Source organism: Rhinopithecus bieti, unplaced genomic scaffold (genome assembly GCF_001698545.2).
Source record: "Rhinopithecus bieti isolate Rb0 unplaced genomic scaffold, ASM169854v2 scaffold_15133, whole genome shotgun sequence".
Lineage (NCBI taxonomy): Eukaryota > Metazoa > Chordata > Mammalia > Primates > Cercopithecidae > Rhinopithecus > Rhinopithecus bieti.
Genome location: NW_016808815.1, coordinates 2464345 through 2491530, shown reverse-complemented (window position 1 = coordinate 2491530; position 27186 = coordinate 2464345). Strand labels below are relative to the sequence as shown.

General features: G+C 42.5%; 1 protein-coding gene across 8 annotated transcripts in view; it reads left to right on the top strand.

Annotated features, from left to right (window-relative positions):
- The first annotated feature begins 23008 nt into the window (after window positions 1-23008).
- SYCP3 (synaptonemal complex protein 3) overlaps window positions 23009-27186 on the top strand; it is a 12106-nt gene continuing 7928 nt past the window's right edge. For 2 of the 8 annotated variants that reach the window (XM_017887258.1, XM_017887252.1), the window contains exons 1-4: window positions 23009-23453; window positions 25146-25291; window positions 25795-25861; window positions 26020-26054. In XM_017887258.1, the coding sequence (XP_017742747.1) occupies window positions 25159-25291; window positions 25795-25861; window positions 26020-26054 (235 nt within the window). In that variant the 5' untranslated portion in view covers window positions 23009-23453; window positions 25146-25158. Of the gene's footprint in view, window positions 23511-25141; window positions 25292-25794; window positions 25862-26019; window positions 26055-27186 lie in introns of all 8 variants that reach the window. The other 6 variants (XM_017887257.1, XM_017887251.1, XM_017887256.1 and 3 more) reach the window with 5 other exon arrangements.

The window sequence follows — 27186 nt, the reverse complement described above, 5'->3', positions numbered from 1 at the left end:
TCTTCTATTTTTCAGAATAGTTTGAGTAGGATTGGTATTAGTTCTTCAAATGTTTGGCAGAATTTGGCAATGAAGCCATTGGGTCCCATGTTTTTCTTTGCTGGGAGACTTTTTATTACAGCTTTGGTTTCATTACTTGTTACTGGTCTGTCCAGGTTTTGACTTTCTTTATGGTTCAATCTTGGTAGGTTATATATGTCTAGGAGTTTATCCATTTCTTCTAGGTTTTCCAAGTTATTGGCATATAGTTGGTCATAGTGGCCACTGTTGTTTAATTTCCGTGTGTTTGTATAACCATTTCCAAAATTTCTCTTGTTATTGATTTCTAGTTTTATTCCATTGTGATCAGAGAAGATGCTTGATATTATTTCAATTTTTTTGAATTTCTTGGGACTTGTTTTGTGACCTAACATATGATGTATCTTAAGAATGATCCATCTTCTGAGGAGAAGAATGTATTTTGCAGGCACTGGATGAAATGTTCTGTAAATATCTATTAGGTCCATAAGGTCTATAGTGCAGGTTAAGTCCAATAATTCTTTGTTGATTTTCTGTCAGATGATCCGTCCAGTCCTGAAAGCAGGGGTGTTGACATGTCCAGGTATCATTTTATTGGGGTCTATCTCTCTTTCAGCTCTAATAATATTGGCTTTATATACCTAGCTGCTCCAGTGTTGGGTGCATATATATTTATAATTGTTATATCCTCTTGCCGAATCAACCCTTTTATCATTATATAATGACCTCTTTGTCTCCTTTTATAGTTTTTGCCTGGAAATCTATTGTGTCTCATGGAGGTATAGCTACTCCTCTGCTTTTTGGCTTCTATTTGCATGAAAAATCTTTTCCCATCCCTTTATTTTCACTCTATGTGTCTCTTTGTATTTTCAGCCTATGGTGTCTTTATTTTCAGTCTATGTGTGTCCTTATTTTCATTCTATGTCCTTCTTGTAAATAAAAGATTATTGGGTCTTGTTTGCTTGTGTGTGTGTGTTGGGGGAGGGGCAGGCGGGGGTTGGTTCTTGAGACAGGATCTTGCTCTGTTCCCTAGACTGGAGTGCAGTGGTGTGATCACAGCTCACTGCAGCCTTGACTTCCCATGCTCCAGTGATCCTCCCACTTCAGTCTCCCAAGTAGCTGGGACCACAGGCATGTGCCACCATGCCCAGCTAATTTTAACTTTTATAGAGAGGAGGTGTCATTATGTTGTCCAGGCTAGTCTCAAACTCCTGCACTTCAGTGATTCTCTAGCCTCGGCCTCTCAAAGTGCTGGGATTATAGGTGTGAGTCACAGTACCCAGCCTGGTCTTTTTTTTTAATCCATTAAGTTACTCTATGTCTTTTGATTTGAGGGTTTCATCCATTTACATTCAATATTACTATTGATAAGTAAGGTCATAGTCCTACCATTTTGTTATTGGTTTTCTGGTCTTCCTTCTTTTCTTCCTTCTTGTTTTCCTTTTAGTGAAGGTGATTTTCTTTGGTGGTTGTTTCAATTTCATTTTTTGTGTCTTTTCCATATTTTAAAATTTGAGGTTACCATGAGGCTTGCAAATAATGTCTGATAACCCATTATTTTAAACTGATGACAAATTAACATTGATTTCATAAACAAAGAGAAAACTGATAACTTTAACTCTGTACCCAAATTTTTAACTTTTTATTGTTTCTATTTATGTTATTGTACTGTCTATGTCTTGAAAAGTTATTATTTTTTATTGGTTCATCTTTTTGTCTTTCTACTTAACATACGGGCAATTTAAATACCACAGTTTACAGTGTTATTATATTCTGTGTTTGTCTGTGTACTACTATTACCAGTGAGTTTTGTACCTTCAGATGATTTTTTTAAATTGTTCATTAATGTCATTTTATTTCAGATTGAGAAATTCTCTTTGGTATTTTTTGTAGGTGTTGATGTTGATGTAATCCCTCAGTTTTTGTCTGGGAATTTTTTTTTTTTCTTTTGAGACAGAGTCTCACTCTGTCGCCTAGGCTGGAGTACAGTGGCATGATCTTGGTTCACTGAAGCCTCCACCTCCAGGGTTCAAGCAATTCTGCTGCCTCAGCCACCTGAGTAGCTGGGACTACAGGTACGCACCACCATGCCCAGCTAATTTTTGTATTTCTAGTGGAGATGGGGTTTCGCCATCTTGGCCAGACTGGTCTTGAACTCCTGACTTCAGATAATCTGCCTGCTTCGGCCTCCCAAAATCCTGTGATTACAGGCATGAGCCACCACGCCGGCCAGGAATGTCTTTTCTTCCCTTTGCGTTTGAAGGACATTTTCGCTGGACATTTTAGCCTATTCTAGGCTAAAAGATTTTTTTTCCTTCAGCACTTTAAATACGTCATGCCACTGTCTCCCGGGCTGTTAAGTTTCCACTAAAAAGTCTGCTGGAGACATACTAGAGCTGAGCTGTGTGTTATTAATATTTGTTTCTTTTCTCCGGCTGCTTTTATGATTCTTACTTTATCTCTGACCATTAGGAGTTTCATTTTTAAATGTCTTAAGGTAGTCAAGAGCCAATAATTCTTAAATTTGTCCTTTTGAGGGCAAATCTCGATCTTGCAGGTGTGCTTCATTCTTTCTCATTGTTTCCTTTTCTCTCCTCTGTGCATAGCTTGTCTTCAAGCTTACTAATTCTTTTGCTTGATAAATTCTGCTATTAAGGCTGATACATTCTTCAATATATCAATCACATTTTTCAACTCCAGAATTTCTGCTTCTTTTTGTTTCAACCTCTTTGTTTAGTTTATCTGATAGAATTCTGAATTGTTTCTCTGCGTTATCTTAAATTTTGTTGCGTTTCCTCAAAACAGCTATTTTGAATTGTCTGTCTGAAAGATCACATTATCTCTGTCTCTCTGTGATTGGTCACTGGTGCTTTATTTAGTTTGTTTGGTGAGGGCATGTTTTCTTGGAGGGTCTTGATGCTTGTGGAAGTCAGTGTCTGGGCATTGAAGAGTTTATCGTGGTCTTCACAGATTTGTTTGTACCCCGATTTCAGGCCCTAGCTTTCAAACTTTCTTCTGGAGAAGGTTTTCCAGGTATTTGAAGGAACTTGGGTGTTAGGATCTAAGTCTTTGGTCACCGCAGCCATATTTGCATAAGGGGCACGCCAAGCCCAGTAACGTGGTGGTCTTAGATAAGTTCCAGAATTATCTGGATTACCAGGCAAAGACTCTTGTTCTCTTCCCTTAGTTTCTCCCAAACCAATGTAGTTTCTCTCTATGCTGAGCTGCGTGGAGCCAGGGGAGGGGTGACACAAGCACCCCTGTGACTACCACCACTGGGACTGTGCTGGGTCAGACCTGCAGCCAGCACAGCACTGGTCCTTGCCCAAGGCCCACGATAACTACTGCCTAGCTACCACCTATGTTTGTTCAAGGCCCTGGGGCTCTACCATCAGCAGATGGCAAAGTCAGGCTTGTATCCTTCCCTTCGGGGCAGCAAGTTCTCTCCCCACCCCCCACCCCAAGTCCTGGGCAGGTTCAGAGATGCCATCTGAGAACCAAGACCTGGATTTTGAAATCTTAGGAATCTACCTGGTGTTCTATGCTACTGCAGCTGAACTGGCATCCAAGCCACAAGACAAAGTTCTTCTCTCTTCCCTCTTTCTACAACCAGAGGAGTCTCTTTCCATGGCCACCACTGCCCCAGACCCACAGGAAGTACTGCCTGTCTACCTCCAATGTTCATTCAAGACCCAAGGGCTCTTCAGTCAACTTGTGGTGAATGCTGCCAGGCCTGGGACTCTCCCTTCAGGGCAGTGGACTCACCTCTGGTGCAGGGCAGGTCCAGAAATGCCTTCCACAAGTCAAAGCCTGGAATCGGGGAACCCAAGAGCCCACTTGGTGCTTTACCCCACTTTGGCCAAGCTGGTACCTAAAGCTGCAAGGCAAAGTCCTCTTTACTCTCCCACCTCCTTTTTTCAAGCAGGAATTCTTCCCTGTAGCCACCACAACTGAGAATGTGCTGGCTAACATATAAGGTCAGCATGTCTCTGAGTCTCATTTGAGGCCTATGGTGACTATTGCCTGGGTATCCGCTGATTACTTTTCACAGCCCAAGGGCTCCTTAGTCAGCAGGTGATGAATCCTGCCAGACCTCAGTCTTTCCCTTCAAGGTAGAGGGTTCCTTTCTGGTTCATGGTGTGTCTAGAAATGTCCTCTAGGAGTTAGGGCTTAAAATGGGGTCTTCAGGAATCTGCCTTATGTCCTGTTCTGTGGCTGAGGTGGTATCCAGGTTGCAAGACCAAGTCCTCTTTATTCTTTCCTCTCTTCTCAAGCAGAAGAAAGAAGCCTAGAGCTGCATTGCCTTGGGTTGGGGAAGGGATGGTGCAAGCATTCCCTTTGCTGCCCAGCTGGTGTCTCACTGGGTTGCATACCACCAAGCCTACTGGCTCCAAGTCCAGTACAGCATGAGGACTCACCCAGGAACTGCAGTCCTTGTGGCCTAAGCTGCCTTTCAAGTTTATTTAGAACCCCAGAGCCCTTTAGTTTGCAGTGGCAAGGCTTGCCAGAACACAGGTTCCAACCCCTGTGGTGGGCAATTCCCTTCAGACTGGGGTTCATGTAAATGCTCCCTCTGTGGGCACTAGCTGAATTGTGCCCAGTGTTGCTTTCTGCTGTGATGTGACTCTGCAACTCATTCAATGCAAAGTCCCGTAGTCCCGTAATCATTGTGCTGTCCCCTCTACAGCACACATATTCTCTCTCCATGCCATGTGGTGCTGACAGGCGATAGAGGAGGGGTTGACAACTCAGTCTAGGCCACAAGGGCTGCAATTCTTGGGCAAGTCTTCATGCTGTACTGGGCTTAGAGTCAGTGAACTTCAAGAGCATGCAACTCAGTGACATGCCAGCTGAGCAGCCAAGGGAATACTTGCACCACCCCTCCCCTAACCCAAGGCAGCACAGCTCCGGGAGACCCCTTCCTTCTGCTTGAGAGGAGATGAAAGAATAAAGAGGACTTTGTTTGGTCAGCCACAGTAGGACAGGACACCAGGATACCAGGAGGAGTCTTGAGGCCACCATTCCAGGTGCTAGCTCCCAGATGACATTTCTAGACACATCGTGGGACACAAGGGAATCTTTCCTACCCTCTTAAGTGCCTTTAAGTAATAAAAAGGTAAAGCCAGGTGTTGTGATCACTGACCTGATTTTTGGTTCTTATGAAGGTGCTTTTTTTGTGTGGATAGTTGTTCAATTTGGTGTCCCTGTGGGGAGGATGATTGGTGAGGAACATTCAGTCATCTTGCTCTGCCTCACAGGGTTCCCGTTAGGGTTCTGTCAACTGTAGGCATTTGCAAAAGATTGAAAAGCTAAACAACATGGAAACAATCTTCTGGCTCAGGTAGTGGTGGTATCAGCAGACTATGGTACCCAACTGTCATAAGAGTAGGCTCCTGTAGAACCTGGGTAGCAGCTGGACATTGGATCCTTATAGTGGCAGCACTGGCTGCATGGGGGACAGAGGAGCACAACTCTGTTGTATGGGTTGTCGTATGAGTCAAATTCTGCAGATGACTACTGGCTCCAGAGGAAGAAGTAGCTTACTATACTTCCTCATTTCTGGGCAACACCACCTCTTTTTGCTCCACCAGCCCTTCTAACAATTTCATCATCTACTTTTGTCCATTAAATCCCTCCTTACTTAAAATATCACAGGTGACTTCCATTTTTCTCATCAATTATATGGCATAATATTTTATCTGGCATTCCTAGAATCAGAAAATGTGCTATGCTGGAAGAATTATTTTTCCAGGTAAGTTTAAACCTTTCAAGACTAAAATATCAATTTTCCTGAAATTTTTAATTAAATGTTTCATATATGGTCCTTTCTTCCTAAACAGAGTATTTGATATACATTTTTTTCTCCTTTTCCATTATCCCCACTGAATATTCACTATCTTTTGTGTTTTAAATGGCCTTAGGGTGAAGCTCTAGGAACAGATGGTATGGTACTCTAGGTGAAATTAGTACTGACCAGAAGCAGATACTTACAAGTTCAATTGCAAATACCTTCACTGTTGCAGTTACTAGAGACAGAGTTGGAGGGACACTCTGACAGAAAAATATCTAAGCAAATAAATAATGAATGATGGACATAAAAATAGAAATATATACAGCAGGCACAGACTATAAGAGGAAAAGACTACTGACTGCAATCTGGAGATGACAGAGAGAGCTCTACATGGGTACTGAATTATAAGCTGCATCTTGCAGTATGAATAAAGGTTTGCCAGGAAAAGAGCATTTCAGAGCAGGGAAGAACCTGTGCAGACAGGTGTGGTAGCTAGTCTTCAAAGACAGTTTCCAACATTTATCCCCATTCTATATGCTTGTATCTTCTCCCCCTTGAATCTGGATTGGCCCTGCAATTGTTCTGACCAATAGAATGTGATGGAGGGGCTGTTTTGGGACTTCTGAGCCCAGCACTTAGGAGGACTAGCAGTTTCTACTTCCTTCCCCCTGGGAACACTCTTGAGATGTTCATTCTTTTTTTTTTTTTTTTTTTTTTTTTTGAGACGGAGTCCTGCTCTGCCACCCAGGCTGGAGTGCAGTGGCCGGATCTCAGCTCACTGCAAGCTCCGCCTCCCGGGTTTACGCCATTCTCCTGCCTCAGCCTCCCGAGTAGCTAGGACTACAGGCGCCCGCCTCGTCGCCCGGCTAGTTTTTTGTATTTTTAAGTAGAGACAGGGTTTCACTGTATTAGCCAGGATGGTCTCGATTTCCTGACCTCGTGATCCGCCCGTCTCGGCCTCCCAAAGTGCTGGGATTACAGGCTTGAGCCACCGCGCCCGGCCGAGATGTTCATTCTTAGAATCCTACTAAGCTAAAGAAAGCTCAAGCTACATGGAGGAAAATCAGGATGCTGCAACTGACCACTCCAGCTGAGATCCCACCTGATAGTACCAGCTAACAGTCATACAAGTTAGCCATCTTGGACCTTTTAATTAATCCCTCAAATTAAATCATATATCATATGAAGAACTCCTCAGCTGAGCTCATTCAATTATCAGAATCGTAAGAGATAATGATTGTTGTTTTAAGCTGCTAAATTTTGAGGGTTTTTTTGAAACAGGGTCTTGCTCTGTCACCCAGGATGGAGTGCAGTGGCATGATCTCAGCTTACTGCAGCCTCAAACTCCTGGGCTCAAGCGATTCTTCTACCTCAGCCTCCCAAGTAGCATGAAACTACAGGCACATGCCACAACACCAACTACTTTTTGTATTTTTTGTAGAGACGGGATTTTGCCATGTTGCCCAGGCTGGTCTCGAACTCCTGGGCTCAAGCAATCCATCTGCCTTGGCCCTCCAAAGCGCTGGGATTATAGGCGTAAGCCACTATGCCTGGCCAAGGTGATTTCTTATGCAGTGAAAAGGCTCTGTCTGGGTGCAGTGGGTCATGCCTATAATCCCAACAATTTGGGAGGCCAAGATGGGAGGATCGCTTGAGCCCAGGGGTTCGAGACCAGCCTGGGCAACATAGTGAGAGCCTATCTCTACTAAAAAAAATAGCCAGGCATGGTGGTGCACACCCGTAGTCCCAGCTACTGGGGAAGAAGAGACTGCAGTGAGCTATGATCAAGCCACTGCACTCCAGCCTAAGTAACAGAGTAAGACACTGTCTCAAAAAAAAAAAAAAAAAAAAAAAGGGTTCTGGCATGACTGAAAGTTACAGATGATCAAAGGAGTTCTCACAATTCCTCATATCTGGGCAATACTGCCTGCCTTACCTTTTTTGCTCCTCCAGTTCTTCTTGTAATTTTGTTACCTAATCCCTATATTAAATCACTTTTTGCTTGAAGTATCTTTTTTTTTTTTTTTTTTTTTTGAGACAGAGTTTCGCTCTTGTTGCCCAAGCTGGAGTGCAATGGCACAATCTCAGCTCACTGCAATCTCCGCCCCCTGGGTTCAGTGATTCTCCTGCCTTAGCCTCCTGAGTAGCTGGGATTACAGGCATGCGCCACCAAGCCCGGCTAATTTTTTGCATTTTTAGTAGAAACGGGGTTTCACCATGTTAGCCAAGCTGGTCTCGAACTCCTGACCTCAGGTGATGTGCCCGCCTTGGCCTCCCAAAGTGCTGGGATTACAGGTGTGAGTCACCATGCCCGGCTGAAATTTAATATGTTATTTGCTCTGTAATTTATTTGTAAAAGTATAGTTATAATTTTTATTGAGTTTAATATTTGAAAGACATTTATTTGCATTTTAAGGGATTTGAAAAAATGTGTAACTGGGTTCTTTCAGTCTAGTTGGAACTTAATGTATTCAGCTGTTTGTTGACCAATGTGTAAGTGAAGGAATTGTTTAGTATAAAATGAGAGGTACATGAGGTCGGTATGTGCTGAGCTGATAGTCAAAGACTTTGGGGAAAATGAATTAAACTAAGTCCTGAAGGCAGAATCTCAGAAGTGGTGAGAAGGGAACAATGAGCAAAAGCTTGGAGGTGGGAATGATCTGGGCAATTTGGGGGCTAGCCCAGCTTAGTTGGAGAATTCATATATTGAAATAGTGGAATGTAAACCTGAAAAGGTATTAGGAGCCATTTCCTTCAATACTTCAACAACCAGACTATCTGGTTAGCCTTTATAATCAACTGGGAAACTTTATAATGAGTAAAGGATTGAGTTAAGCATTTTGTTTTGTTTTCTTTTGCTTTGAGACAGAACCCTGCTCTGTCACCCAGGCTGGAGTGCAGTGGCATGATGTCTACTCACTGCAATCTCCACCTCCCGGGTTCAAGCGATTCTAATGCCTCAGCCTCCTGAGTAGCTGGGATTACAGGCATGTGCCACCACGCCCAACTAATTCTTGTTATTTTTAGTAGAGACGGGGTTTTGCCAGGTTGGCCAGGCTGGTCTCAAACTCCTTGGCTCGAGCGATCCTTCCACCTCAGGCTTCCAAAGTGCTGAGATTACAGGCGTGAGCCACAGCATCCGGCCCTAATTTTCATTCTTATATTTGTTAAATCAGCTAATTTATTGAGTATCTACTGTGGGAATAATCACTAGCAATATTGGGTGTTTAAGTAACAAGTACCTTACTAAGACCTTTTTTTTAAACTTAATTGTAACATGGTACTTGACTAAGAGCTTTTCTTGCACATTCTCATTTAACTCTTCTAACAACTCTGTAGTAGGTCCATTTTATCCTCAGCACAGCAACAGGAAGTAACTTGCATAAGGCATCTCGGCTCCTGAATGCGGGAGCCCATGTATGAACCTGGGCAGCCCATTCACCAGATTCTGCCTACAACACCGGCTAAGTGTGCTTAATCATCATCACTGCCATCAGAGTAGTTACCCTTTTTCTTGAGAACCTGTTGTCTGTTAAACACTGTGCTAGGCAAGATATTTACTCTCTACAGTTAAAAGTATTGTTATTGCCACATTGCAGATGAGAACATAGTAATGTGAGTTGAGTAACTTGCTCCTGCTGAAGTAGCTGGCAAGTGGCTGATCCAGCCTGATTCCCAACCCTATGCACATTCCACTATATTCCAAAGCTGCTTTATAAGTTTTCTTCATCTTTCATTCTACTGCCATTGCCAACATTTAATTATAAAGATAATTTTATCTTTTGGTTTAGGAATGAGAGACAGGACTAGCTGGATTTCCTAGGCCAACTAAGAATCCCTAAGCCTAGCTGAGAAGGTGACCACTTCCACCTTTAAACATGGGGCTTGCAACTTAGCTCACACCTGACCAATCAGATAGTAGAGAGAGCTCACTAAAATGCTAATTAGGCAAAAACAGGTGATAAAGAATAGCCAATCATCTATTGCCTGAGAGCACAGCAGGAGGGACAATGATCGGGATAAAAACCCAGGCATTTGAGCTGGCAATGGCTACCCTCTTTGGGTCCCCTCCCTTTGTATGGGAGCTCTGTCTTCACTCTTAAATCTTGCAACTGCACTCTCTTTTGGTCCGTGTTTGTTACGGCTTGAGCTGAGCTTTCACTCACCATCCACCACTGCTGTTTGCCGCCGTCACAGACCTGCCGCTGACTTCCATCCCTCCGGATCCAGCAGGGTGTCTGCTGTGCTCCTGATCCAGTGAGGCGCCCATTGCCACTCCTGATCGGGCTAAAGGCTCGCCATTGTTCCTGCACAGCTAAGTGCCCGGGTTCATCCTAATCGAGCTGAACACTAGTCATTGGGTTCCATGGTTCTCTTCCGTGACCCATGGCTTCTAATAGAGCTATAACACTCACCGCATGACCCAAGACTCCATTCCTTGGAATCTGTGAGTCCAAGAACCCCAGGTCAGAGAATACGAGGCTTGCCACCATCTTGGAAGTGGCCTGCCGCCATTTTGGAAGCGGCCTGCCACCATCTTTGGAGCTCTGGGAGCAAGGAACCCCCGCAAGGAACCCCCTGGTAACAGGAAGATTTTGGCCCTTTGCTTGCCTCTCTGTGCCAGATGCTAGGAATACTAAGATGAAAGGTATGTGGTACCAGGCTTTGAGATGTTCACAGTCTATCCAGGAAGACAGATACCAGGCAAATTGTGATACAGTATATTGAGGGCAGCAATAAGAGTTCAATGCAGTTGGTGTACGTAGGAAGGACCAGCTGATTCTGTTACAGGAAGGTGATATTTGGACTTGGTTTTGAATTGTGAAAATGACTTTTCCAGGTAAGAAAGAGCATTCCTGGTAGAAGAAATGGCATGTGCAAAGGCACAGAGGTGTAAGATAATCCTGTGTCAAGGAAAAAGATTGTGAAAGACTGTATTTGATTAGACTTTTTTCTTTTGAGAATGGACCCCCCAGGAGAGATTTTTTTTAGATGTTTGTCATGATCAGACTTCATGATTTGAGATGATAACTAGTATTAGAGTGGAGGTTAGAGTGTTGGAGAAGTACTTAGAGTGGGGCAGGGTTAACTGGAGGCAGGGAGTCGATAAGCATTTCAGTAGTCCTAGAAACAGTCAGGTGTGAACCAAGGATAACAGCCCAGGCAATAAAGAAAAAGCAGTAGACGAATTGGGAGACATTTTAAAAGGGAAATGGGCAGACCCTGGCACTAGAACTCCTCGCTGTCTTGGAGTTGGGCAAATGAGACAATTAGGATGAATATTGCTGCTATCTTTATGTTTTTATTTTCATAAGGAGAAGTTATTACTGAATCATGGGTCTTCTCTCCCAGAAATGACAAGGAATGGCTTCTCACCATTTTCACTTTCCCTTAACTCAGAGGAAAAAGATCTTTAGGTGGTTCTAAGTGTTAACTCCCCAAATCCAATTTGTGACTAAATTTACCTCAGGGGTCCATTTGAATAAGAAAAGAGTGGGCTTAAAAGTAATTTGAGAGGTCCTTGATTTCTGTGCTGTACAAATGGTGTGAATCAGGTGTGGGTGCTCTCGCAGTTATTCCCTTGCCCTGGGGGCTGCTTGCTCCTCTCCTGCTCAGCTCTGCATCGTCTCTCACTGCTAGCCCTGCTTCCTAGAAATTGTCTTGTTTCTCTTTTCCTCCATGAGTTCCCTGCCCATCTTTCCCTAGTTGCCTGCATTGACTTTCTTCCTGTCCCCATAGAAGCCCATTCCTTTTGGGGTATAGCACTGCACAGCCATCTGTCTGGTTGTGTTTGTCTCTCCCGATGGACTGTGCGTCCTCTTCCAGGGCAAAGGTGGTGTCTTACTGCTGAGTCCACAGTGCCTCCCTAGTACATAGCAGGCGCTCATTTGATGGGTTCTCTTGCAGCTGGGGCAACACGTTAACTGTCTGTAGTCTGTGGCTGCTTAGCTCTTTAAGAATCCACATTGATTCTGAATGACACTAGACATTAGTTGACAGAGCTGGTTATGATCCTATTAACAGATGTGGGAAATACAGGGGGAAGACCTGTGTGTGGGAGAGTGCCATTTTGGATATGTGACTTAAGGTAGAGACATCCACACCCAAACAGTGGAAAATGAGAATCTGTAACTCAGCACAGAGGCCAGAGTTTGGTAATTACTTGCATATCTTCCAAACCTGTGGTAAGCATTTTTATTTAATCTTCATAACCAATTGTTCATTATTTCCAAATTACAGATGAGGAAATGGCTATACTGCCTCTTTTTATCCCCAATATTCTGTTGACTCCAGGTCCAGTTGATTCTACCTCAGGAATGTCTCTTCTATTGCTTATTTCTTTTCGTTGTCACTGCTTCCTTTCATGCCTGGTCTAAAACTAAAATGCCTGCCTTTCTTGTTTGTCCATCCCTCAAATGGCCACCATGTTTACCCTGATTATGTCACACACACCCCCACCTGTCTGTTTCATCCACTTTCCCACTAGAGTGTTCTGTCCAGACCCCACTGTGTGGTTTTGCAGAGCAGCTGCAGTTCACACCTTCTCACCTTCACCTGGCTTAGCTCCCCCCATGCTGCTGCATGGATTCACTCCACTCAGTCCTGCAGGGTCCAGCTGGCCACTGTGCCACTCTACTGCTCCTTCTCTTTCTCATCCTTATGCTTCCTGTCCCCTTCAAGGCTCACAGGAAATGCCGCCATCTCTGTGGTGCTGTCCTCATTTCTCTAAGTTTTTCCACAAGACTGCTTTTGATAATGCGTATTTCTGTCTGTCTTATGTGACGGCAAGTCATCAGTCAGCATGTCAGCAACGCCTCAGGTTTCTAAACACTTAAAGCAGGGACTTCATCTTGTTCATCTCTCCATATCCACAGGAAGTATTTATCAAGTAACTGAGTGAATAAATAAGTATGAACGAATAAAAATGAATGAAAGAGTGGTTTTGTTTAAGTGCCAGAAGTAATTTTCTTTTGAAATCCTTTCCCCTGCCTGGGTAACTTTACTAGTTCAAGTATAATATTTACTATGACATAGTAAAAAATCTGAACTCATGTTGGAAATGTATATTGTGTGAGCATTTTAGAATTGCAAGACAATGTTTTTGTTTCCCAACATAGTTTTTATAAAACTAGTACATAAATAATGCTTAACTAATGGTAGTGAAACCATACACAGAAGTACATAGTTGCTTTCTTCTCTCTCTGCACAGGAGGGCTTATCGAGACAAATTGAAGTTTTGGACCCATTGTGTACTAGCAACATTGATTATGTTTACTATATTCTCATTTTTTGCTGAGCAGGTAAGTTTTATATGTTTTGTGTGGATATTAAATGGTATTTCTTGGTATACTAGCGTCTGAATGTTTTAGAAAATGATATACACTTACAATCAAAATTTTAGCTTCTCTTATTGTCTTATAGCTCATATGTGAATATGTTAAATATGTTTCACAATATTCAGGCAGCAAATATAACAGTGTTTTATTCATTTCTCTTCTAAATCTATTACCAGTATTCTTTTTATCTGGAACTCAACAGATTAACTTGTAGATACCAGGCTAAAACCAAGTAGCTCTAAGTATTTGTAACCAAAAAACCATCTAGGATCCTTATCTAATGTTAATTTTCTATGGGTCTCCAATTTTCTTCCTCTCTTTCACCCTTCCTTGAGTGAGCACAGTGTCTTCAGACATCCCACAGTTCCGTTGTGTTGTCCCACTCACGCCGGTAGCTCCCATTTATCTTTCTTTCAGTTGCTAGGAGTTCTCCCTCCTCTCTCCTCCTTCCTCCTCTCCTCGTCAGCCCCTCTACACCTGGGCTTTCCTCTGCATGCATGTACACATGCAGCCTCCTTGAGGTGAGCGTCCAGAAGTAGGAGGGAGATTTGTGAGGTAAAAAGAAAGGGACAAGAGAGTCCTCATTAGGCTATTCACATATGAAATACTCTGAAGAAAAAGGATTAAAGGAGGGGAATGGGCATCTTTCCCGACCTGACTTGGGTTGGGCAAGTGACTTGGCCTCTGCCTCCAATCAAGGTGACTATTGAGTGGAGCTTTTCTAGCTGTCACTCAGATGAAACATACACCAAATTGACTTATACCAAGAAGGACAGGCACCCAAGTACTGAGAGCTTTAGGATAAACGAATGGGCTTCTTGCTGCAAATGGAAGGAAATTCAGGAAACAGACTGGGCAGGTGAACAGGACAGCAACTTAACCTTCATCTGCTTCCCAGGGATTGTACATCTTGTTCTTGATGTTTGTTACCATTGTTCCTGGCAGGTAAAAGTCTTATGAAAAATCTCAGAAAGGCTGTGCCTGCTTTTAGAACAGGGTCCAGTGAGGAACCTTTGAGTCTGCTGTGCTGACCTAGGATGGGGAAGGAAAGGAGCCCTGACTGAAAGGAGCAGTCACGGTAGTGGAAAGGAAGAGGTCTTTCCTCTGTGTCATCTATACCAGCAGAGAACAGGGAACTAGAGAGGCAGGAAGAGGGAAAGGAAGGGCAGGTTAAATCCCAGCACCCTGCTCTCTACCTACTGGAGTCAAACTCCTTCCTCCTGCCATACCTACCACCTTCACAAACAAATCAGCCAATGCTGCCTCTTCCTTCCCTCCCAAATCCCAGTTCATCATTCAGTCCATGGTGGCTTATGTTTGGACAAAGCCCTGCCTCCACCTAGAGATGAAGGAACAAGCCAGTCCTACATGGTTGGGGAGAGGGAAGACAGGGTAAACATAGAGATCCTAGATGGACAACATAAAGAGCACATTTTGGGCTGGGTGCGGTGGTTCCTGCCGGTAATCCCAGCACTTTGGGAAGCCAAAGTAGGCAGATCACTTGAAATCAGGAATTCACGACCAGTGTGGCCAACATGGTGAAACTTCATCTTTACCAGAAATGCAAAAATTAGCTGGGTGTGGTGGTGTGCATCTGTAGTCTCAGCTACTTGGGACGCTGAGGTAGGAGAATCACTTGAACCCTGGAGGTGGAGGTTGCGGTGAGCCAAGATCACGCCACTGCACTCCAGGTTGGGCAACAGTGAGTGAGACTCTGTTTCAAAGAAAATAAACCCCACATTTTTAAATTGAAATTTTATTATAGTGTTGATTTGGTTTTCTGTTTCAGATGTATTATGGGCAAACTTTTTATGAGGACAAAAGTATTCAAGTTCTAAGCTACTAATTTACAAATGAACTTTTATATTACAATCCATTTTAAATTGGGTGTTGCCTGTGTTCTCCAATGATTGTGATTAGGTTAAGTAGCGGGGGAGAAATGCTGATAAGATTTTCAATATAGGTGTGTGTTTTTTTTTTTTTTTTTACAAACGTAGTCATTTTCAAACCCAGAGACAGTGTCTTACGGCTAAATAGAGACAGTTTCCTTCAGTAGAAAGACTTGACAAATGGATATCTTGTAAATAAATATGCTTTGGTAATAGCTGTGTAAAAATCTGTAGTTGTAGGTCTTAGAAAAATGAAGCATGGGCCAAAATAATTTCAATCCTCTTGGGTCTCTTTGTGGGCACATATCTAGGCATATTGACCCTACAAAGCTATAAACAAAACTAATGTTTGTTTTTATTTTGGAGGAGGAATGATGGAGATTCGTTTGTTGTCTGTTTTTATGTATAAGATTGTGGAAATGATTAAGGTCATATGGCTCTTAGAAAGTATGATGCACTTATATTCTTTCATCAACATGATAATTAAATTGTATTTTGTGTCTTTCATCATTTAGTTAATTGCACTTAAGCGGAAGATATTTCCCAGAAGGAGGATACACAAAGAAGCTAGTCCCAATCGAATCAGAGTATAGAAGATCTTCATTTGAAAACCATCTACCTCAGCATTTACTGAGCATTTTAAAACTCAGCTTCACAGAGATGTCTTTGTGATGTGATGCTTAGCAGTTTGGCTCGAAGAAGGAAAATATCCAGTACCATGCTGTTTTGTGGCATGAATATAGCCCACTGACCAGGAATTATTTAACCAACCCACTGAAAACTTGTGTGTTGAGCAGCTCTGAACTGATTTTACTTTTTAAGAATTTGCTCATGGACCTGTCATCCTTTTTATTAAAAGGCTCACTGACAAGAGACAGCTGCTAATTTCCCACAGCAATCATTGCAGACTAACTTTATTATGAGAAGCCTATGCCAGCTGGGAGTGATTGCTAAGAGGCGCCAGTCTTTGCATTCCAAAGCCTTTTGCTGAAGTTTTGCACTTTTTTTTTCCATTTCCCATTTTTAAAATAAGTAGTTACTAAGTTAACTAGTTATTCTTGCTTCTGAGTATAATGAATTGGGATGTCTAAACCTATTTTTATAGATGTTACTTAAATAATGCAGCAATATCACCTCTTATTGACAATACCTAAATTATGGGTTTTACTAATGTTTAAGACTGTAAATGGTCTTAAACCACTAACTACTGAAGAGGTCAATGATTGACATCTGAAATGCTTTGTAATTATTGACTTTCAGCCCCGAAGAATACTATGATTTCATGTGCAGGTCTAATTTCAAAGGGCTAGAGTTAGTAACAGTGCTACTTACCAGATGTAATTATGTTTTGGAAATGTACATATTCAAACAGAAGTGCCTCATTTTAGAAATGAGTAGTGGTGATGGCACTGGCACATTACGGTGGTGTCTTGTTGAATACTCATCGGTATATTCCAGTAGCTATCTCTCTCAGTCAGTTTTAGATAGAACAGAGGCCAGCAAACTTTCTTTGTAAAAGGCTGGATAGTAAATTATTGCAGGCCACCTGTGTCTTTGTCATGTATTCTTCTTCTTGTTTAGTTTTTTTCAAACAACCCTCTAAAATGTAAAACCATGTTTAGCTTGCAGCCGTACAAAAACTGGCCACCAGCCAGATGTGACCCTCAGGCCATCATTTGCCAATCACTGAGAATTAGTTTTTGTTGGTGGTGGTGGTGATGGTGGTTTTTTTTTTTTTTTTTGAGACAGAGTCTCGCTGTGTCGCCCGGGCTGGAGTGCAGTGGCGGAATCTCAGCTCACTGCAGCGTCCGCCTCCCGGGTTCAAGCAGTTCTCCTGTCTCAGCCTCCTGAGTAGCTGGGACTACAGGTGTATGCCGCCACACCTGGCTAATCTTTGTATTTTTAGTAGAGACAGGGTTCCACCATATTGGTCAGGCTGGTCTCGAACTCCTGACCTCAGGTGATCCACCCGTCTCCACCTCCCAAAGTGCTGAGATTACAGGTGTGAGCCACTGCGCCCAGCTAAGAATTAGTATTTTTATGTATGGTTAAACCTTGGCATCTAACTATATTTTGTTTATGTCGTAATACAATGAATTTGTGAAGACCAGATTCCATGAGTAACTCTGACAGGTATTTTAGATCATGATCTCAACAATATTCTTTCAAAATGGCATACATCTTTTGTACAAAGAACTTGAAATGTAAATACTGTGTTTGTGCTGTAAGAGTTGTGTATTTCAAAACTGAAATCTCATAAAAGTTAAATTTTGTCTGACACTTTGATTTTTAAATCTTTGAGGATTGAGTTTACTGTTACTCAGATTCAGCAGTCACTTGAGTGCCTTTACTGTGTATCAGGTTCTGTGTTGAACATTACTAAAATTAAGTGGAAAGTAAGGAAAGATAAGTATTATACAGAAGAATGTTGCTTTATAGGGGGGAAAATAGTTTCTAAATGGACTTATATGGTAAAAATTTAGGGTATGTTGGTATCATTATAAAAGCTGAGATTTATTCTAGAAAAGTTAGAGAAATGAACATGTGTCTGTAATGACGATTTCTGTGGTTAGATGAATATAGTCCATACCTAATTAGGAGCTTGATAATGGGATGGATAATACAATCATAGGCTATTCATAGACTCATTCTAATGATTCTGTGATTCAGTAGAATCATTAGAACAGAGGAACCTCAGAAGTTGATGAGCAGTCAGATGGTCAGAACCGATTGATCAAATGAAATCCTATAGAAGGTCACTATGTGTTTTAGTTTTTTGTGCTGCTGTAACAAAATACTTCAGACTGGGTAATTTACAAAGAACACGAATTCGTTTTCTTATAGTTATAGAGGCCGAGAGTCCAAGATCAAGGGGCTAGCAGGTTTGGTTGTCTGGTGAGGGCTGCTTTCTGCTTTTAAGATGGCTTCTTGAATGCCATGTCCTCACAGAGCAGGAGGGCAAGAAGGCACAAACTGCTTCTGTCAAGCCCTCTAAAAAAGGCATCTAATTGAATTCATGAGGGCTCTGTTCCCATGACTTATTACCCTCTGAAAGCCCCACCTCATAATACTTTTAAATTGCCAATTAAGTTTCAACATGAATTTTGGACAGATAAAAATATTAACCACAGCATTCTGTGACACAAAAGAAGGAAGGCTACTCCTCCTGCCTGATTCTCAAGGTGTTGCCTCTAGCTCCCAGGCCCTTCAGGCAGAGTTTCAAAACAACTGTCTGGACCAAGCCTTGCTTTTTATCGTCAAGGACACCAAGGCTGGGGGATGACATGACTTGCTCAAGGTCTTACAACGAGTTAGAGGAAGAGGTACGGTGGGAACCCAAGTTGTCCCTCTTTCCTGTCCCCACCAGTCCATGCTGCCTCCCCAGGACTGTGGCACATATGGGTGAAGAGCACACCCTGCAGTCAGACTACAGGAGTTCAAGTCCTGGATCCTACAGGAGTTCAAGTCCTGGATCCTACAGGAGTTCAAGTCCTGGATCCTACAGGAGTTCAAGTCCTGGATCCTGGACACTGCTTGCCATGATTTAGCTTTCTCTGCCAAAATGTGATGATGGTAATTATGAAAATTCTTGTAAAACACTGTTGTCCAGGCCAGAGGTGAGGCTCCTAGTCTAGTCGTCAGGGTGAGATTATTACATTGCTCTTAGCTAAAAAAGTGATACATTTTCTAATTAAAAAGAGGATTTTTTTTAACCTACCTTATGTCTTCAAAATTGTTTTTTTGTTTGTTTTTTGAGACAGGCTCTCAATCTGTTGCCCCAGGCTGGAAAGCAGTGGCGTGATCTCAGCTGACTGTAGCGTCAACCTCTCAGGCTCAAGTAATCCTCTCACCTCAGCCTCCTGAGCAGCTGTGACTACAGGTGTGCTCCACCACACCTGACTAATTTTGTTTATTTTTTTGTAGAAACAGGGTCTTACTATGTTATGCAGGCTGTCTCAAACTCCTGGACTCAAGCAATACTTCTGCCTCGGCCTTCCATGGTGCTGGGATTACAGGTGTGAGCCACTTCACCTGGCAAAAGTGTTCATTTTGAAAATTATTTCTACATATACCAAGAAGTATACAAATAATAACAGATCAAGGATTTAAACTGAAGTGTAATCACTTCTTAGGTCAAAACATCTAAGGAGGAAACAGCACCAGTTCCACACAAATTCTTCCACAGAGCAGAAAAAAGGAAAATAGAGTATCATCCAACTCGTCCCTTGAAACACAACCCCAACACTTAACACTTGGCTCAGATACCACAAGACAAAAACCATGGGCAGTCTACTGCAAAAGAATCCCAAACAAAACACTAGCAAGCCAAATTCAGTTCTTCCCAGAAGAACAACACTTCACAGTCAAGTGGGGCCTACTCCAGGAATGCAAATTTGGCCCAACACTTGAGAAAATCAATTCACCACATCAGCAAGACCAAAAGAGAAACGATGATAATCTCAACAGATCTTTCTTTAAAAAAGACCATAAAAATTGTTAAAAAGACCAATAGGTGAATTCTTATCTGCTCAACAGTTATCGACACTTTGCCACATTTATTCATGCTCTGTTTTTCTTTGTGATATATTTTAAGGGAAATCCCAGGCTTCATTGTGACAGGAGTACAGAGCCGTGGTGGTTAAAAGGATGTGAAGGGGGCTTCTTGTCAGTCTAATTGCTTTTCTCCTCTCACTTGCCCTAATAACAGCTACATCTTACTGCACACTATCTATGTGCTAAATGCTTTAAGTTCATCATCTCATTTCATCCACAACATATCCCCATTTATCAGTGAGGGAACTGGGGCTTAACTAGGTTTAGTGCCTCATCTCAGGTCTCACTATTAAGTAATAGAGACAGCTTTTCCACCCAAGTCTCTACAAAATTTTTAGCAACTACATAAATGTGGATTCCAAGGGACAAATCTAACTGAAGCTTCTTAAGAAAAACAAAGAGGGGTACAGGAGGAAGATACTCTTCCTGAACCATTACTCAGTACCGTCTATCTGTGCCTCTCTATGCACATCAGCTTTTCTCCCCTTGGTGAGGACATGGCATTTCCTGTCTCACATACTCCAGAGAGGCAGGAAGTTTCGTCTCTGGCTTCAAAATAGAAAACCCTGGTGGGAGATGAGTTACTGTGATTGGCTCATTCTGGGCTCTGTGCCCACCTCTGTAGCCAGAGGGATGGAGATTTTTACCGAAGGCAGGAGGGGAGTGATGCTGGGCCGACAAAAACATCACTTTCCAGTTTCACAGATTAGAGATGGTGCAGGTGGAAGACCAAGTTCCTGGATTAGGTACTCGAGGTGAAGACAAGCTGCCATACTTGAAAGCAATTGGAAAAATCTGTTGATACAGAGAGTACAGTGAACCTTGTAAATTTTTCATTACTGAAAGGATTCAAAAAAAATGTAAAGCATTCGTACAGTACCTGCCACGTAACAAATGCGCCATAAATGATGGCTTTTATGATTCACAATTGGTCCCAATTGGAATCTTGCTTCTCCTCTCTCGCCAGCCTCATTCTTGGCCTCATACTACATCAGCCACATTGCATTTTCCCAAATGTGCTGTGCACTCTTATGCCTCCATACCCTTATACATGCTGTTCTTGTTATCTACTGAGTAGTTTATGGAGACATTTCTATGAGTTTTTAAAAATTATTATAAATAGAGATGGGGTCCCACCATTTTGTCCAGACTGGTCTCAAACTCTTGTGCTCAAATGATCCTCCTGCCTCAGCCTCCAAAAGTGCCGAGATTACAGGCATGAGCCCCACTGCTCCTGGCCTCTAAGATTTCGACTATATTACCTGAGTTCTTCAAGACTGAATAAGGAAAAAAGGGATGTAATATTTAGGTTTTCAAACAATCATGACAAGATTCTACACCACTGGTTACTACAAAAAATGGGAAAATATTTTGTTAGGAATCCAGATAATTGAAATAAATGGGTGATGATCTATATGGGAAAGTATTAACAATGTGGTCATCTAAGAATGAATACTGAGACAGGTCTTGAAATATTGGTGTGTCTGTTAAAAATTATCTGTAAATTACCTGCTGAAGCACATGGTGAAATCTCCAGACATGCTCTTTATAGCAGTGAAATGCCAAGATGCTGGAGATAATCTTGGGAAATTTTTACTACGAATAAAGATGAAAAATGACAGATGATCTTCTGTAAGGGTCACTAGGAAAAACAGCTGAATCTTTATGATGATGTAGTGAATAGAACTACTTAATAATAACAGCATGTATAAGGGTATGGAGGCATAAGAGTGCACAGCACATGTGGGAAAATGCAATGTGGCCGATGTAGTATGAGGCCAAGAATGAGGCTGGCGAGAGACGCAAAGCAGGATTCCAATTGGGACCAATTGTGAATCATAAAAGCCACCATTTATGGTGCATTTATTATGTGGCAGGTACTGTACTACGCTTTACAAACTTTTTTTGAATCCTTTCAGTAATGAAAAATTTACAAGGTTCACTGTATCCTGTATCAACAGGTTTGATGTAGTAATGGAATTACAGGAACGAGTCTGGGAGTCGTCGTCAGTCATTCCTTACCCAATACACTGGTGTATTTAAATGAGCCAGTGGATTGCTGAGCATCATAAGGAAGAGAAGTCAAAACAAAACAGTAAACAGGAGGGTTCCTTTGAATTTCTTACTTGAACTAGGCAGTTGAAAAGTGATTGGCGTCAATAAGATCCTGAAGCCTTTGCCAAATATTAAAGAAGTAAAATATAGGCCAGGAAAGTTGGCTCATGCCTGTAATCCCAGCACTTCGGAAGGCTGAGGTGAGAGGATCATTTGAGCCTAGGAGTTTGAGACCAGCCTGGGCAACATAGTGAGACCCCATCTCGGCAAACTTTTTTGTTTTTTTTCTTAATTAGCCAGGCATGGTGGCACGTGCCTGAGTCCCAGGTACTAAGGAGGCAGAGACAGGGGATCATTTGGGCCCAGGAAATCAAGGCTGCAGTGAGCCGTGATCATGCCACTGCACTTCAGCCTAGGCAATGGAGCAAAACCCTGTCTCAAAAAAAAAAAAAGGTAAAATGTATGATTTCAAATAGAAAAAGGATTGCAGAGCTATGAGCAAACTAAGGCAAGTACAAAGGTTGAAATATATTTTAAAATTATGTGGGGGAAAATACATACAAGCACAGAAAAAAGGATGAAAGGAAATACCCCCAATTTTAAACTGTATATTATTTCTAGGTAGTGGGATTATCGGTGAGTTTCATTTCCTTCATAAATTATATCTTCAAAAATTGTTTTGCAATTGATACTAATTACAAATAATTGTTTTACACCAAATAATTTTACAATTATACTCCCACCCACTGAATGGGTTCCGTTTGTTACATAGATTCATCATCACTCCATGTAGTCAGATTTTGTAGTTTTGCCATTGTAGTGGACTGTCAAAACACAACATAGACTATGGGACAATTTTTTGTAATGCCAAACGCGTACAGAACTACGCCGTGTTGTTCAACGACACATTTTCATGTGGTAATAAAACTTAGAAAATGAGTGTGGGTGAATGATTTACATAAATTTAGGATAATTTTCTTATATCCCTGAATGGGGAAGGGTGGGGGACCGGGTGAGGATCGGATGGAAAGGCCTGCCTGAGAAGATTCAGTGAATGTCGGTAAAGCTCTACTTAATAAATTAGGTGGTATGTTCATCATGTTTCATAATTTACATATTATTCTGCAATTTTTTCTTTTTTTTTTTTTTGACACGGAGTCTCACTCTGTCACTCCGGCTGGCAATGGCGCGGTCTTGCTCACTGCAAGGTCTGCCTCCTGGGTTCAAGCGATTCTCCTGCCTCAGCTTCCCGAGTAGCTGGGATTACAGGCGCCCTCCACCACGTCCCCACGTCCGGGTAATTTTTGTATTTTTAGTAGAGACGGGTTTCACCATGTTGGCCAGGCTGGTCTCGAACTCCTGGCCTCAAGTGATCCGTTCGCCTCGGCCTCCCAAAATGCTGGGATTACAGGTGTGAGCCACTGCGCCCAGCCGCAATTTTCGATCATCAACATTTACAACTTAAAAACTGGAAGACACCAGGCCTCAAGTGTACTCGCAACCCGCCCGGGCGGCTAAAGCACCCTGGCGATTTGGGCGCGCAATCGCATCATGGGGGCGGAGCCTCGCCACCCAGTTCACGCCTGCGCTCTGCGTCCAGCCAATCAGCGACGTGTCCGGATGAGGCGAGACGCGCTTTTTCCCTGTGCGAATCCGAGCTTGCCTCAGAAGCGCCGCGGAGAAGGGGCCACCTGAGGTGAAGCGCCGCGGAGAAGGGGCCGCCTGAGGTGAAGCGCGTGTGTGGAGGAGTTGTGGAGGACGCCTGTCGACGACCGGTAACTGGGCCTCGGCCAGTGCGGTTTGTTTCAGGTGTGAGCAGGGGAGGCGTCTATCTTAGGTGTCCAGGCCAGAGGCTGCCCTTGACCGGTGAGATAAATCTTACCTCCTGGTGTTGCCTGGGGCCTCTGACGAGCAAACGGAGGCCGCGAACCTCACTGGGGAGAGGGGCGGGCGGTTGGAAAGCCGGCGGGCTGGGCTGGGGCTGGGCCCCATCGCTACACCCTGGGACCCCTGACAGCAGGGACGCGGCGGGGCCGGGCAGGGCCCTACCTCGCTCGGCGCGTGTCTCCCTCCTGCCTGCTCCTCACCGAGGGCGCCTTTCGTGGTTCCTTGATATTATTTGTTGTCGAAATCTTTTGCCGACGTTCACTTTCCGAGACCTAAATTGCGGGACGTTTTTATTGTGTATTTGTCTTGATTATTATGAGCTTATTTCTGGCATCTTCATGACGTGTCCCGCCAGCAACTATCATTTCCCCGTGTGACTGAGCGGCCTGCTAGAGTTAGTTGCCCAGATTTAGCCAGAATCTGGCAGAGGCGCTCCCAAAATTCGCATCTCCCAGGCCTCAGGGGCCACCTCTCCAGCACAGCTTGCTTGGAGTCAGGGTGGACGCTGCCATTCCCTCATCGATTGATTGAGACGGAGTCTCGCCCTGTCACCCAGGCTGGAGTGCAGTGGGGCGATCTCGGCTCACTGCAACCTCCGCCTCCCAGGTTGAAGCGATTCTCCTGCCTCAGCCTCCCGAGTAGCTAGGATTACAGGCACCTGCCACCAAGCCCGGCTAATTTTGTATTTTTAGTAGAGATGGGGTTTCACCATGTTGGCCAGGCTGGTCTCGAACTCCTGACCTCAAGTGATCCGCCCACCTTGGCCTCCCAAAGTGATGGGATTACAGGCATGAGCCACTGAGCCCGGCCTTTTTGTTGTTGTTGTTGTTTTGAGACGAAGTTTCACTCTTTTTTTTTTTTTTTTTTTTTTTTGAGACGGAGTCTCCCTCTGTCGCCCGGCCTGGAGTGCAGTGGCCGGATCTCAGCTCACTGCAAGCTCCGCCTCCCGGGTTTACGCCATTCTCCTGCCTCAGCCTCCCAACTAGCTGGGACTACAGGCGCCCGCCTAGCTTTTTTTTTGTATTTTTTAGTAGAGACGGGGTTTCACCGTGTTAGCCAGGATGGTCTCGAACTCCTGACCTCGTGATTCGCCCATCTCGGCCTCCCAAAGTGCTGGGATTACAGGCTTGAGCCACCGCGCCCGGCCGAAGTTTCACTCTTGTCACCCAGGCTGGAGTGCAGTGGCGCGATCTAGGCTCACTGTAACCTCTGTCTCCCGGGTTCAAGCGATTCTCCCGCCTCAGCCTCCTGAGCAGCTGGGATACAGGCATGCGCCACCATGCCCGGTTAATTTTGTATTTTTTTTTTTCAGTAGAGACGGGGTTTCACCATGTTGGCCAGGCTGGTCTTGAACTCCTGACCTCAGGTGATCTGCCTGCCTCAACCTTCCAAAGTGCTGGGATTTCAGGCGTGAACTACCGTGCTTGACCTATTTAGTTTTTAACAAATGTCATTATCTTCTTAACTTTTGGCCCCCCAAATAAATGAGGAAACTGTTAAAATTGTATTCAACAATCCTTGTTCGATATTTCCTTTGATATTTAAACGTTTACCAGTGTTTAAAATGATGCCTTTGGATTCAGAAGGTTCAAGAAATTTGTTTTTTAAAGTCAGGAAGCATCTAAATATGGTGTCCTCCGGAAAAAAGTATTCCAGGAAATCTGGGAAGCCGTCCATGGAAGATCAGTTTACGAGAGCCTATGACTTTGAGACTGAAGATAAGAAAGATCTGAGTGGTTCAGAGGAAGATGTTATTGAAGGTGCAGTACATCTCATGTTGGGCAGTGATGTCCTTCAGTTAATTTGTTTTGAACCCATTAAAGACTATCGTACAACTCAGTTTGTAAAGGATTTTTAGGTATAGTCTTTCATCCCCCGGTATTTGTGGTTTCAGAACCTGCTGACACGGATGGCCAGCTGTACTTTCTGTCTCTCATTTGATCCTTATATTGCAGTATCGGAGTTACAGAAGCTTATTCGGCAACTCTTGTTTTTACAGTTATTTCCAAAATATCTGATATATAGTATGTGGCTTACTGTGACATTAACCCAGGCAGACTTGAAAAATTATTCCTATAAAATGGTCCTGAATCCTGATTTAATTTCATCTAACCTGCAGATAATACTGCGTTTGTATGCCTGCTTTGAAACTGTATGTTGGCAAAAAGCCTAAAAATCCCCAAATGAAGATATTTCATTAAAATTTACCAAAATAGCCTACTCAGTTTCAAAAGTGTTTTTTTTTTTCTAATTGTCAACACAGGGAAGACTGCAGTCATTGAGAAACGTAGGAAGAAAAGGTCTTCTGCAGGAGTAGTTGAAGATATGGGGTAACGTTCAAAATAATTTTTGTTTCTTAGATAAAGCACTTCAAGAAAAGTTGCTAACAAATAATATATGTACAATACTTGGCATCTGGTATTTCTTCCAAAACAAACATGATATTTTGTGGATCTTCAAAAGTGTTTAAAATGTAATTTCTTTCCAGGGGTGAAGTACAGAATATGCTGGAAGGAGTTGGAGGTATGTTTTAGGAGATACTTGTATTTAAAGAAAATTGTTTTAAGCCATATAATTTGTATAATAGCAAATGTTAATAATGGACTATAAGACTGTTATTTAATGCTTTGTTCTCACATAGAAGATTCTGTGTAAGTCTTTGTGATTGAGCATCATAGATTTTCATAGTTAATCTTTTCCATGATATTAAGAGTGAGGTGCTTTTATTTTATACATATGTGTATTTAATGGATATGGAATTTTAGAAGAAAAATAGAAAAAGTCTTTACCCTTCTTTGTATTCACAGACTAAGTGATACACACATACGCATACATACATATATTTGTATATAAGTTTTTCATTTTTTCAGTTTAGTTATTTTCTGACTTTTCCTGTGTTCTTTTCTTTAGGGAGGACAGTGTAAATTAAGCCTCTAAAATAACTCTTTTTACAGTAATAAACTATGTAGTTGATACTAAAGACAGTTTTGCTAGTGAGAGTTTTATAATTAGGTTCAAAAATTCTCAAGTTTTAAATAATATATGAAGTATCAGTAATATGAGCTTTGTTAGGGATTAGCTATCTTAAAAAAAAGTTAATATTTAGCTCCTCTAAATGGATTATTCACACATTCAAATCTTTTTTGAAAGCTTTGCCCTGTCCAGTGGTGAAAAAGTGCTTGTTTTATAAATTTATTATAGATAATATTGAAAGTATAAAATATTTATGTAATAGTGCAGCTCCAGCATGATTACTGAAAGATGCCTATTTACAATAGATCCATAAGATAAAGGCTTATGTTTAGCAAAGCATTCTTTGAAGTAGTAAACATTTTATGAAATGCAGTTCTTATGGGTAAAAATGCCCAATAAAGAGCTCCACAAAAGCATTTAAAACTGATCTTACCTATTTCTCATTGAAAAATAAAGTGATCTTGAATTAATTTATCTAGAAATTTACTTAAACTAAGATTTTTTCTGTCCTTGGCCTTTGTCTCTTTTAGTAAAAAATGTATTTAAAAGTATCACTGATGGCTAGGCACAGGGGCTCACACCTATAATTCCAGCACTTTGGAAGGCCAAGGCAGGAGGATTGCTTGAGGCCAGGAATTCGAGACCAGCTTGGTCAACATAGTGAGACCCCATGTCTTTAAAA